Source organism: Silurus meridionalis, chromosome 10 (genome assembly GCF_014805685.1).
Source record: "Silurus meridionalis isolate SWU-2019-XX chromosome 10, ASM1480568v1, whole genome shotgun sequence".
NCBI classification, from domain to species: Eukaryota; Metazoa; Chordata; class Actinopteri; order Siluriformes; family Siluridae; genus Silurus; species Silurus meridionalis.
Window position 1 is genome coordinate 21,011,499 of NC_060893.1, and position 13,818 is coordinate 21,025,316.

At 36.6% G+C, this 13,818-nt stretch overlaps 1 protein-coding gene and 2 non-coding genes across 3 annotated transcripts; all 3 read left to right on the forward strand.

Moving 5' to 3' along the window:
- Positions 1 to 4,963: 4,963 nt before the first annotated feature.
- On the forward strand, positions 4,964 to 9,358 carry atp5if1a (ATP synthase inhibitory factor subunit 1a). Its single transcript, XM_046860312.1, has 3 exons — positions 4,964 to 5,120; positions 6,584 to 6,696; positions 9,100 to 9,358. Exons 1-3 carry the CDS (start codon positions 5,049 to 5,051, stop codon positions 9,239 to 9,241), a joined length of 327 nt encoding a protein of 108 aa, XP_046716268.1. The 5' UTR covers positions 4,964 to 5,048; the 3' UTR covers positions 9,242 to 9,358.
- A 1,431-nt stretch (positions 9,359 to 10,789) lies between these two features.
- trnaw-cca lies at positions 10,790 to 10,861 on the forward strand. The gene has a single exon. It is a non-coding gene; the product is annotated as a tRNA-Trp (tRNA).
- Positions 10,862 to 12,510: 1,649 nt separating this feature from the next.
- Positions 12,511 to 12,582, forward strand: trnaw-cca. Its single transcript has one exon. It is a non-coding gene; the product is annotated as a tRNA-Trp (tRNA).
- Positions 12,583 to 13,818: the final 1,236 nt, after the last annotated feature.

Genomic DNA, 13,818 nt, shown 5'->3' on the forward strand with positions numbered 1-13,818 from the left:
CGCATCAAACATGAATTATTTTATTGGCCCTCACTCGTATAAAACGTTTACATTCTACAGAAAAAGAGTTGATCCATAGTGTGTTTTTTTTATTATTTAAAATGTGATAAAGGTCGGGTTTGGAGAATAAACCAAGAACTCTTGACGTGTGATTTTTGTAAATTACCGTATGCCATATCACTTTATAAATTATGTAAAGCCTTGATTTTGCTTGGTTTAGTCTGTCATCATGTCTTCCACATGGTATTTTTCATCGTTTTATATATTTTTTGTATTCACTGTACTCAAGTGTGTTCAAGGTCTTTGCAAGCACAGTTGACAAACCTGTAAAGTCGTGCTTATAAAGAAAATTTTAAAATTTCTGCAGTGTTCTACATGAATTGGCCTATCAAGATGATCACTGGATTAAAACTAGGTTAAAAAAAAATGTTATGAAGATTCTGCTTGGTTGGCCATGCTTCTGTGATAGTCATAGTTTTTAACTGTGACAAGCTTTTAATATGAAATTGAGCAGTGATGTGATTTTCTTACATTTACATCCATATTTATCATATTTGGCCAGCGGTGGATAAAGTAGACGAACCATGTAGTTAAGTAAAAGTAGAGATACAGTAGTAAAATATGACTCCAGTAAAAGTAAAAATGCTCCCTTTAAACTTTTACTTGAGTAAAAGCCCAAAAGTATTTGCCCCAAATGTACTTAAGTATCCAAAGTACTATGATTTATTATGGCTATAGTGTTCTTATAATCATTTTTGTCACTTTTGCTCAGTTTATGTAAAAAGATTTTAATTTTACTCTTAGAACAGTGTTTGAGTTCAATTAGTCAAACACTGATGGATATCTATTAAAATATCATGCGCCCTTAACCTTTTTAACTACTTAAAAGAAAATCCTGCAAATAAGACCACTGGTGTTGTAATGAGTTCGAGTCAGGGGTTTCTTCCATTATTTGTTACTCTCAAAATGTTCTGCTTGCTGCTGAACTGATGCTGAACTGTATGTTCGTGCTAAGTAAATACCATTAGGCGCCAATCAAAACAAGTTCAAAACAGAGCGATTCATTTAAATTTTTTTTAAAGCACTCAGTTACCTTTAAAAGACAAACAAACAAAAAAGTCATATCTGTTAGTATGTACTTCAACAGTTTGTGTGAAACACATGGAATATAGGTAGAAATTGGATATAAAGGCACAGCTATTTGCTCGTAATATGGCTGTTTATTACATTTCCACAAATTGGCATTGTTTGTAGTTTACACAGAAACGATAACAATATTGTTTGCATAAACTGGTAGTTTGAAATCTGTTTTCCAAATGTATCATTTTTCAGGCCACTAAAATGGCATTTTTAGTTTAAAATTGCGTTTTCTTTTTAAATTGAATGAAATTGTATTTATAGCAAACCAGTTCAGAGGTAAAATCACAATGATTGTCATAGCACAATTTTGGAATCAGAAAAAGTTAAATGTTTGTATTTGCAGTGAAATATAAATTCTCAATAGTAGAAGATCTTGATGTTAAAGTTACAGATGAAACTGGTAGAGGAGCTATTGATTAATGTCAAATGAATCCCAATATCTGAATGAATGCTGTTAGTGTTTAAAATGTCCAATATTTTGAATGTTATAGGTAGTGCTGATGTGTGGTGAAATTTATTCCTAAAAAGTAAATAAATTGCCAGTACAATCTCTTTCTCCCTACAAACAAGTTCCTGGACTACAAATTCTCAGAATTTGTTTGCTAAATCCAGTATTAAACTGATTAACATGACTTCTATTAACCCCAGTTTAAACATTAACAGGACAACTTGATCTTCTCATACAAATACAGATACAGTTTTTAACTTCAAAAAGCATTATTATGTCAATAACAATCTATTTTTCATCATTATGGACTGGTATTTTCAATAAATGTATTAATGTAATTTAAGGCAGTGGTTTGATCGCTTGGTGTTCTGTTCTGAAATAAAGTCATGAAAGAGTAATATAGAGTCGTGTTTACCTCATGGAAAAATGTGTTCTTTGCAGATTAAATGATGTCCATTTATTTTATAGTTTTATTTTAAAGTAGGTAATGCAGAACCATGATAAGAAAAACTGGTAAATCCCTTAGTGTTGTTTTTTTTCAACACCAGGATGGTGTAATATTTGACTCCTATAAGGTTTAATAGATTGTGATTTCCATTTTTGTGTGTTAGGTCAACACCAGAACACCAGTGATATCTGCTGTATCGGTGTTAATATTTTACTGACCCCTAATGGGAGCAGCCGAAAGAAGAAGAAGAAGATTGTGTCGGCAACACTTTTAAATGTGTTGAAATAACCCTTTGTGGGTTGTTCCAAATATCTACACTTTTCAATTGTTGACATCAAGTCAATTGGTGTTGATTTTTGGATTTGAAATTTACTGTGTGTTGATTATATAAATTTAAAGCTGCATTGTATAAAACAGGATGCAGAGACACGGTTTTTAATTCCGTTTTTTTGCGCTTTTAACAATGAACATAGTCCCTAAGTAGCTTTACAGAGATAAATAGGTTATAAAATATGAATTTATGCCTACAAAGTCTAACCCTTATAAGTTAATCTCTAATGAGCAAGATAAGGAAAAGCTTCCAGAAATAGTATGAGAAAGAAACCTTGACAGGAACCAGACTGAAAAGGAAACATCTGGGTGGCACCGAATGTCTATTTATTATTGTCCATTTATTTATGATGCCCTCCCTCTGGATGGAGTTCTCTTCACTTGGAGACCACTCTGTACACTTTGAGGATAGAGGACACAACAGCCTACAGATCTATGAAGTTTCTGAGCAACTCAAGAACTATGAAGATTTGGACTGTAAATAATATCAACAGTCTGCTACAATGGTTTAGGAATGCAGTTTGCAGGAACCATTTTGAATTTAAGCATCTATCACTGAACACCTCAAAAATGATAGAAATGAAATAAATGGACAATCAGATTAGGGTGGGTTTCTTTTTTTAGTCTGGTTCCTCTTACGGTTTCTCCCGCATACCATGTCAGGGAGTTTTTCCTCACCACTGCCACCACTTGTTAATTCATTAGGGATAAACTTCAAATGAACAAAATGAACAAACTTTTAGACACTTAATGAAGGGCACTTTAGGCACAACTTATACACTCTGGCGTTATAACCTCTTTATCTCTGTAGCTGGTTTGGCACAATGGCAATTGTTAAAACACAAATAAACCCATTTTTTAGCCCATCAATCTATTTTCTGTCACTGCGTGGCTTTTTCAATCTACCACTGGTGTATAATTTCCTGGCTCTCACACACCACAGACGTAGACTAGTTTACGAAGCTAATAATGAGCCGGCAGAAGGCAACTAGAAGTCTGGGACTAACATGGATGAGACAGAGGGAGTCAGCGATGTAAACATGACTGAGAACTCTGGTGCTACATAGATAACATAAAGCTACATAACAGAAAACATAGAGCTAAGGACTAGTAAGTGTCTTTGCCACATAAAGTGCAAGTTTAAGTTTCAAGTGCTCATTGAAAAATCTAACATTTTACATAATTTTCTGAGCAAAGGAACCAAATGAACTAAATGACTCCAAAATAGGTTTGTTCATTTTGAAGAACGAGACTCGAAGAACCAAGTCACTAAAATCTCTTTCAAACTGAATACCTGCATGTCTTCCTTCACCACATCCATGAACCTCCTCCTTGGTCTTCATCTTTTTCTCCTTATTGGTGGCTCCATCCTCAGCATTCTCCTACCAATATACCCCATGTCCCTCCTCTGCACATGTCCAAACCTCAATCAGGCCTCTCTCACTTTGTTCCCAAAAAGTCCTACATGCCCTGTCCCTCTAATAAACTTGTTTCTAATCTTGTCCATTCTCGTCACTCCCAATGAAAATCTCAACATCTTCCACTCTGCTACCTCCAGTTCACCTCCTGTCTTTTACTCAACCGCTCCACTCCACTGCCCTCCCTCTCATTCACACACGTACTCTGTCTTACTCCTACTGACTTTAATTCCCCTTCTCTCCAGTGCGTACCTTCACCTCTCCAGGCTCTTCTCAACCTGCTCCCTACTCTCACCACAAATCACAATATCATCCGCAAACATCACCTCCACCTTGAACCAGTCTGTTGTTCCAACTGCAAACTTCACTGCTGTCACACTGTCCTCATACATGTCCTGCATCATCCTCACATACTTCTCTGACACACCAGACTTCCTCATACAATACCACAACTCCTCTCTCTCCACCCTGTTGTATGCTTTCTCTAAATCCACAAACACTGTATATACCACATACCTCATTTATGCACCTCTGCCTCAATATTTTGCTTTTTGCAGATCTGGCACAACTGCACTTAAATAGGTATGCTCATAATAAGTCGCACTGTTTCTGCTATCCAGAATGAAAATTGTGCTTCCTATGTGTATTCTATAGTCTATTCCTTTTTGTTTTAAAGACAAGGTGATGGAGGTGTGATTGAGATGGTTTGGACATGTGCAGAGGAGGGACATAGGGTAAATCGGTAGAAGAATGCTGAGGATGGAGCCACCAGGAAGGAGGAAAAGAGGAAGACCAAAGAGGAGGTTTATGTATGTGGTGAGGGAAGACATGCAGGTAGTTGGGTTGAAAGAGGCAGATGTAGAGGACAGAGGGGTATGGAGACGGATGATCCGCTGTGGCGACCCCTAATGGAGAAGCCGAAAGATGAAGAAGAAGATTCCTTTTTTTGACATTTATTTTTTACTTGTTTAATGCAATTATATATGTGATTAATTATGAATCAATTATATTATATTTAAATTGTATTCCTCTTACTCTATCTGTTCTTTCTTTACGTTTTATTCTGCTATTTGTATTTTTATTTATTTATTTTCTTCCATTTCATGCCCGGACTACCCCCACAAAAAAAAACTTCCCCCAGACGACCACTAGGTGGCTCTTTCTGCCGGCGCGTTTTATGACGTCACCGCCTGACAAAGTTCAAAGAGGCACGCGAGCGCTTCCGTGTTTGGATCCGTGGCGCAAGGACACATTAAATCGTATCATGGCGCGGTTGTTGAGGAGCAGTTTATTAAGGAGTTATATCACCACCCAGATCCGTATGAGCTCTGACCAGGTATCTGCTTTTGTGTGCCTGGTGTAATTTCTCTCTCTGTGTGCGTTTTTATTACTTTTTTTGTCATTATTTTACTATTGTGCTTTTCAGCCTTGACGCCATTGTGGATTTGTTCCTATTGGATCTGTAGTGAACTAGATAAGGGTGGTGCAGGACTGAGTCTATAGCACCTATATAGGGCACGTGTGTAGGGTGTGAGTGGCTGTTTGGGCTTGAACCTGCTCTTTGGATGTTCCTTGGATTGCTTTGGTCCAGGCCTCACTGCTTACATGCTTTTTTTTTGTTGTTTTTTTATTAAATAAATAAATCCATGTATACATTAATTTTATTATATATTGTTAATTATATATAATTTATAATTTGCATGGAAATTCGTAAATGAATAAATGATATTGTGGAGCTACAAGTACAAACTCAAGGTCATCACCATCATCATTAATGTGCTGAATCTAAACACTCCTAATGACGCACAATAACAAAGGCTTTTGGTTTAAAATTCCCTGTGGCTCACACCTTAAGCAGACAAATTGCCAGTGAACAGGTCTGATGAAACTACGGTGGCCAGCATGTGCAACATTTATGTTAACAAACCAGGACCACCTCAATACTGCCTAAACCAGCAGGTCCCTCTAAAACAGGGGTCACCAAGCTTTTTGAAACTGAGAGCTACTTCTTGGGTACTGATTAATGTGAAGGGCTACCAGTTTAATACACACTTGTGAAATAACACATTTCCTCAATTTACCTTTAATTGTTATTAATAACTAATGGTTTTTATCTCTATCCAGTCATCTATATTTTAATATTTTCATTTTTATATTCACACCAATGCAAGTGTGATTTAAAAAAAAATAGCTGCAGCTCACTGGTAAGTGGTGATATGGTGAGCCATGTTGGTGACCCCTGATCCAAAACACCACATTGCTGATTAGACGTTAGAGTATGACTATCACAAGTGTCCTCTGTTCTCCAGTCAGTCCAGTAATATAATAAAACAATTTTTTGTTTTATATAGGGCCTTTTAAAAGTTACATCATCTTGGATACAGAATAAAATGGAAAAACATCTGAAATCTAAACCTCACAAAGAAATCACTGAAAAGTGATCCTGAAAAATGAGATTTAGAAGCAGATTTAACGTAAAATTACTTTGTAATTATTTCCTAATACGTGGTTCATTTTTGGTAAAAATGCAAGTCCAACTTGTGTGAGTAAACACCAATATAAGCATCAGTACCATTATTTAGAGTCCCGACTCTTCCTCTCCATCGCTAATGTCTATTTAAGTGAAGTTCATTATCATTGATGATGATTTTTAGCTTTTTTCTCTTTGACTGTGCCTTTTTGTATTTACAGGCTGCTGTAGGAAAATGCACAGGACCAGGAATGTAAACCACTGAGTTAGGTATGAATTATAATTTTGCCATTGTTCTATAATTTCTCTCTCCGTCTCTCTCTAAACAGCTTGGTGAACTGGGGAAAGGTGCAGGTAAAGGTGGTGGAGGTGGCGGCTCTATCCGGGAAGCCGGCGGAGCCTTCGGGAAGAAAGAAGCAGCTGAAGAGGAGCGTTACTTCAGGTAGGTATGGTGATGAGAGTAGTGGCCTTTTGGTCATATAGGATGTTTCGGATTTGTTTATTATTTTGCACAGGTGTTGTCTTTTAGTTCTAAGAATAAAAGATGTGAAGCTTGATGTTTTAATGGAATTTGGTTCTTTATTAATCTGTTTCAACTGGTTCCCTGGTGGTCTGGTGGTTAGGATGCGGTGCTCTCTCATATATAATTTAACACGCACTGTCCAAGTTAATGCAAATTAGTTTTAACAGCATTCATATCATTAACGTGCAAATAATGCAGCCTGCATTTGTTTGACAATTTTTAATAAAAATATGAATAATTAAATATAAAAGAGGCAAAATTAAAGCTTACCAAACATGCGTTTGTTCAGTGTCCTTTCTTTATTTGGATATTTAAAAAAAAACAAATAAACACTGATAAATAATTTTGAATCAGTAAACATTTGTTTAATCGATGTGCCAAGTCTCGAATCGAGCACCAAAATCCGGCAATTAAAACCGTCCGTGTGGAAACATAGCAAAGTTTTGTTTGGTGTCCCAATGATTTACGTTATTTAAAACACCGTAATTACATAAACGTTTACAGGAGTATTGTGTCTTCATGCTCTATGTTGAGTCTGGTTTCACTAATAATAAACATTTTACAAGCTTACATATTGGTTTGTCCATGTCGATTAGATTATTAAAAACTCATTTAAGGTATATGTAGAACGAATAATGTGATTAAGTTGCGTTTAATCACGAGATAACTCATGCCGATCATGCGAATAATCGAAATAAAATATTTTAATCAATACACAACCCTAATATACATTTTGCAGAAGTGGTAAGTAACATTTATAACGTTATTGTAATTTTTTTTTTTTTTTTTTTTTATTTACTTCTACTTTTTAAAGTAGTTTTTAAAGTCTGTAACTTAATTTTAACGTAAGTATGTTTAGTCTGAAGTATTACACTTAAATCTTGAACTGATTGAATGGTTAACAAAAACACTAAACTTACAGCCAGTAAAGTTAAAGAAGGACAAGACGGACACCAGTGGTGCAGTCTGAGCTGAAAGCGAAATGCCATCAAATCAAAAGTTCAATGCGTACGCTCACTGCCTGAATTCTGAATCTGGATTTGCAATTTCTCTTACTATCAAAAATTACATTGTAATAGGTTTTTTTTGTTGTTGTTGTTGCAAAATTTATTTATTTTATTTTTTTATTTCTTCAGTTAGTTTGAGATTTTAACTTGTTTAATATTTATATCCTCTAGTCCTTTTTGAATAACACTAGAATCCCCCACCCCCTGCTATTTAAAAGGGAAAAAAAGGGGGGACTTGTCTTATTTTACCTAAAACATTTTAAATGAGCTTCTTTTTTACTTGGATATACTTTTAGGCTGGTAACTTCACTTGTACTTAAGTAAAATTTTGTTGAATTAACAGTGCTTTTACTTTTGTAGAATATTTTATTACTCTTTCCGTGTGTGTGTGTGTGTGTGTGTGTGTGTGTGTGTGTGTGTGTGTGTGTGTGTGTGTGTGTGTGTGTTTCCACCCTGTCTGTTAGGAAACCCATTGCAATCAATACTGTAGGAGTTAAATTTTTTTGTTTTTATCTCCTGAAAGGTTTTAGAACCTGTTCAATTGTGTTATAAAACAGGTTTAAGAGGTAAAATATATATATTTTTTATATAAGTGTGATGTGTTCTGCCAAAGGACAGCAGTGAGGAGATAAACCTAATGTAAAGCAGCTTTACCCTGTCCTGGGCCAAGAAAAAACTGAAACTGCCTTGATGCAGAGATGTGAATGCTGCACATTTAAGTATAAATAAGATCCTGTATACACTAATAGGGAAAGGATTATTTAAAATAAAACAAATTAAAGGAATTGATCCAAAATCTGACACTTAAACACATTTCTTCTGTGTTTGTGTAGTGCTGCATCGTTTTTATTTTATAGTAGAAATAATATGAATTGTTAGGATGTTAGGTCTTAACATCAAATCATCGAATTAATATAATAAATATTGGACAATTTGTCATAATAAACTGTAACAAAACAACTGATTGTGGGGGGGGTGGGAAGGAGAATAAATATGAAAGTCTAATTTAATGTTTTTTGGTGGTTTTTCCCTCTAAGGAAACTGTTCAGTGATGGATTTGAGCAGCAATTATTTAATGTTCTCCCTTTGAATGGATTGTTCTGGTGTGACAGTATTTTTTTTAGTGGGGCAGCAATAAATATCTTGGGTTTCATTATTCAAAATAACTTTTTAATCACTTTTCAAAGTGATTAATTGTAAATCACTCCTAAATATTTTCTGGGATCAGTAGGGGCCCCTGTATTAAAAAGAAAAGGTTGAAGATGAAGGTAAAAATGTTGACCTTTGGCTTGTTCGGTTACTTGTGTGTGTGCAGGCAGAAGGAAAAGGAGCAGCTGGCTGCACTGAAACAGCACCACCAGGATGAGATCGAGCACCATAAGAAGGAGATCGAGCGCCTGCAGCGCGAGATCGACCGCCACAAGGGCAAAATCAGAAAACTCAAACACGATGACTAAGCTGCCATGTATACGTTTGTCTTTCTACCCAAAATGATATGACTCCTTCTCCGAGAAGCAGCTCTGCACACACTATAATCTGTATGTGCAGTCACAAATAAAACTTCTAGGATATTTTCCAACTGGTTAAAGACTCGTTACTTGTGTCTGTTCTGTCGTATTTTTCGGAGTGGAACAAATCTGCTTCCAGTCAGGTTTTGAAATGAGGGACATTTCTGATGATTTTTAGTTGTGTGTGAGTTTAGAAACTGATTTCAACAGCATCAGAAAAGCAGCATAATTGTGCTGTTGATGCTGGAGATGTTTGGACATTGCTTAATACTAGTTTTATTTAGTTTTTTTTTTTATTTTGTGGCTTTTAGTCATTGCAGTTTAGTGACCCTCTAGTAAGTATAGTTGATATGTTATGAATTAAGTAAATCGCCACAGCAATGGATGAGCAATACTCCGTCCAATCTATTGTCTTTAACTCAGACTTAGTAAAGTGATCACTCGTGGGGTGTTTTTTTTTTTTTTTTTTTTTAAATACTGTAGGGTATTTGTTTGCTTATTTATGCTTTTTTTTTTTTTTTTTAGCTTTTTTGTATATTTAATCATTTTTTTCTCCTTTTGAGGGGGGAGATGTTTCAGCAAACAAAATAACAAAATAAAGTGCTATTTTATAAACTTTTACATCTGTAAATAATTAATAGCTGTATATCAGGTCACTAATAATATGAGAGCTTTATTGCCAAGTGTGTTTGACTTACAATTTAAAAATTTTAAAATACAAACTATTATTGTACAGCAAAATACAGAAGTAAAGAAGTAAAATGTGGTATTGCACTTTTTTCTTTTTATTCCACAAATTGCACTTTATATTTTTATTGCATTAAACATAAAGCCCTGTTACACTTACTGGCCGAAAGTGTGACTGATTCTTCACTAATTTGTTGCCCAACCACAATTTTCTCTTCACACATCTGTTTCCAGCATGACCGTGCCCCCATGCACAACACCAGCTCACAGAGTGAAGATTAAAGTGGAGGAACTCGAGGGTCCTACACAGAGCCCTCAGCTCAACTCCCCTTGAACCCCTCTGAGATGAACTGGAACACTGACTGAACCCCAGACCTTCTCACCCACCGTTAATGCTTGTTCTTTCTCATGTAGGTCAATGATTAAAAATCGCCATAACCGTGTTTTTTTTTTTTTTTTTTGGAAGAAGTCAGTTTATTAGAAGAGGAAGGGGAAATTTATCTGGAACTGAGCAAACACGCATGAGTGGGTATGAACCATGAACGGGATGAAGTGCTCAGTATGGAAACTGTAACTGAATATTAATGAAAATAGTCTGAGAAACAAGTAAAAAAGGTCAAATTACTGTTCATTGCTGCCATATCAGTCTTATAACATGGCCTAACTTGTGTCCTGATTGTTCTATAACATTAAAAGTAACTGTAAACGGATTAAAAGTACACCTTTATATCTATTAATAAAATTCACTGATCTTATTGATGTGGTTTAAGGGGGCTGCTGTCACTTGCGCCAATCCTGGAATCCGCACCGGACCTCGTGGCGCAACGGTAGCGCGTCTGACTCCAGATCAGAAGGTTGCGTGTTCAAATCACGTCGGGGTCAAACTTTATTACTCACCTAGAAAAAAATCCCAAACAACAAAAAATGTGCACTTTCTCAAACCAGCACAGAGGGAGAATCCCATCCGGCTTTATCTGTCATCCTGCCTTCTTATTTTTTCATACATTTCATTAATGTGGTTCAAGAGCGAAAAACAAACAAACAAACACGATATGAGAATAATTGTGTTAAGATGCATCACATCACCACCCTGCTGTTGATTATTTTACTACAACAGCACAACCCCAACAAGTACTATGTATTTCAAGTCAAATCAAGTTAAGCTATAAATAGACATATAGACTCTAATGCAGGGGTCACTGACATGGGCACCAGGTCGCCCACAACGACCACAAGAGTCGCCCCGCGGGACTTTTCGAAAAAAAGTTCACCTTAGATGCAGCTCACTGGTACATGGCGCTAATTTTTTGTCGCTATTCTTTTTAAAACTGTCACAGATAGACCAAGAGTCGGAAACTGGAGTGTGGTTAAACACCTTGTCTTTATTTAGTCTGAACATATACAAGGCAGAGGGCTGAGGCGAAGTACGAAACCGGAGAGCAGGTAGAATCCGTAATGCGGGTATAATCCGTAATGCTGATGGGTAGTCTAGGGATGATCGCCAATGTGAACCGCTAAAGGCAAACCTATCTTGAGCGCTTCCTCCAAAGCATGAAAGTACGGGGAATACTAGTGGTAGGAAGTCCAGTAGATCTCTCATGGCAACAAGTAGATCTGACAGTGAGTGAGGTGAAATCGGGACCTTATAAAGGGGAAAGGTAATGGGGAACAGGTGTAGGTGATTAGAGCAGGGAGTCGATTAAGTACCAGTTATTATGCTACAAATTAATAACACATTGTTCTGTGTACATGACTTTAAATAGAGGTGAGAACCTAAGTAACTGTACATGAGGTGCACCAGTGAGTAGTAAGTCAAGTCAACTCAAGTCAAGAAGCTTTTATTGTCATTTCTATCATATATAGCTGATGCAGTACTCAGTGAAATGAACCCTGGTGGTACATCACCCAACATAAAGCTACATAACAAAACACAGAGCAAGGACAAAAAGTAAGATCCTCACCACATAAAGTGCATCGTGTGCAACCGACAAAAAACAGTGCACACAGACAACACACAGACGACAGTGTGGGACAAATACACAAATACACAAAACACAAGATAGTAAGGTATTAGTATTAATATTAATAATAAAAAGAGAGAATGAAAGTACATGATCATATCGCCATCTGGTGGCCAAGTTACAGACTGTCGATTAAAAGTAGTGTGTGTGTGTGTGTGTGTGTGTGTGTGTGTGTGTGTGTGTGAACTGATTTCTAGATGCATGTAAATATTGTTAAGAATAAGAATACATCAATGTGCCCAATCTACCTCATTTTGCAAATGACGTTCTAGGATGTTACATCACACACTGCACACTTTATACATGCGCACAATTCTGTTTTCTTATTTTTTCACTACTATAACTTTCTACATATCTAATTTATGTTTTGTGTCTTTGTCTGGTTTCTTTATATCCTTAATTTAGGTCATAGGCTGTCTGGAGGATTCACGGATGAAGAATTTCATCGTATGGCGTAACAGACGCATGTGTGCAATATACTCGATTGCTGTCCATTGCGCCAAACTTGGAGACCTCGTGGCGCAACGGTAGCGCGTCTGACTCCAGATCAGAAGGTTGCGTGTTCAAATCACGTCGGGGTCAAACTTTATTACTCACCTAGAAAAAAATCCCAAACAACAAAAAAAAGTGCACTTTCTCAAACCAGCACAGAGGGAGAATCCCATCCGGCTTTATCTTTCATCTTCTTATTTATTCACAACATTTCATTAATGTGGATCAAGAGCGAAAACAAACAAACAAACAAACACGATATGAGAATAATTGTGTTAAGATGCATCACATCACCACCCTGCTGTTGATTATTTTACTACAACAGCACAACCCCAACAAGTACTATGTATTTCAAGTCAAATCAAGTTAAGCTATTAATAGACAGGTGCATCTCAATAAATTAGAATATCATTAAAAAGTTTATTTATTTTAGTAATTTATACAAAAAGTGAAACTTATTATATAGATTTACACACAGACTGATATTTTTCTAGTGTCTATTTCTTTTAATTTTGGTTTACAGCTAATGAAATTCACTATCTCAGAAAATTAGAATATTACTACCAATAAAAAATAAAAATAAAAGATTTGTTGGACTACTGAAAAGTAGGTACATGTACAGAACTCAATACTCGGTCGGTCGAATTATTGCAGCAATGCGGCATGGCATGGAGGCGATCCCTCTGTGATGCTGCTGACGTGTTATGGAAGCCCAGGTTGCTCTTATAGCAGCCTTCAGCTACGTTGTTGGGTCTGGTGTCTCATATCTTCCTCTTGACAATAACCCATAAATTCTCCATGGGGTTTAGGTCGGGAGAGTTTGCTGGCCAATTAAGCACATAGATACCATGGTTCTTAAACCAGGTATTAGTACTTTTGGCAGTGTGGGCAAGTGCCAAATCCTGTGAAAACTAAAATCAGCATCTCCATAAAGCTGGTCAGCTTCCTGGTAGACGACTGTGCTGACCCTGTGATAAAACACAGTGGACCAACACCAGCAGATGACATGACTCCCCAAACCACCACTGACTGTGCAAACTTTACACTGGACCTCAAGCAACTTTGATTTTGTGCCTCTCCTCTCTTCCTCCAGACTCTGGAACCTTGATTTCCAAATGAAATACAAAGTTCCTTTCATCTGAAAAAAAAGACGACTTTGGTCGACTGGTCAGCAGTCCAGTCTTTTTTGTCCTTTGCCAAGGTAAGACACCTCTGACGTTGTCTCTGGTTCAGGAGCGGCTCGACACAAGGAATGCGTCAGTTGTAGCCCATGGATACGTCTGTGTGTGGAGGCTCTTGAAGCACTGACTCCAGCTGCAGTCCACT

Bases quoted from the DNA above. Each gene is read 5' to 3' on its own strand.
- atp5if1a (XM_046860312.1), top strand. From the start codon at position 5,049: ATGGCGCGGTTGTTGAGGAGCAGTTTATTAAGGAGTTATATCACCACC. The intron at 5,121-6,583 runs GTATCTGCTTTT...CTCTCTAAACAG, and splicing joins TCCGTATGAGCTCTGACCAG to CTTGGTGAACTGGGGAAAGG. The intron at 6,697-9,099 runs GTAGGTATGGTG...GTGTGTGTGCAG, and splicing joins GAAGAGGAGCGTTACTTCAG to GCAGAAGGAAAAGGAGCAGC.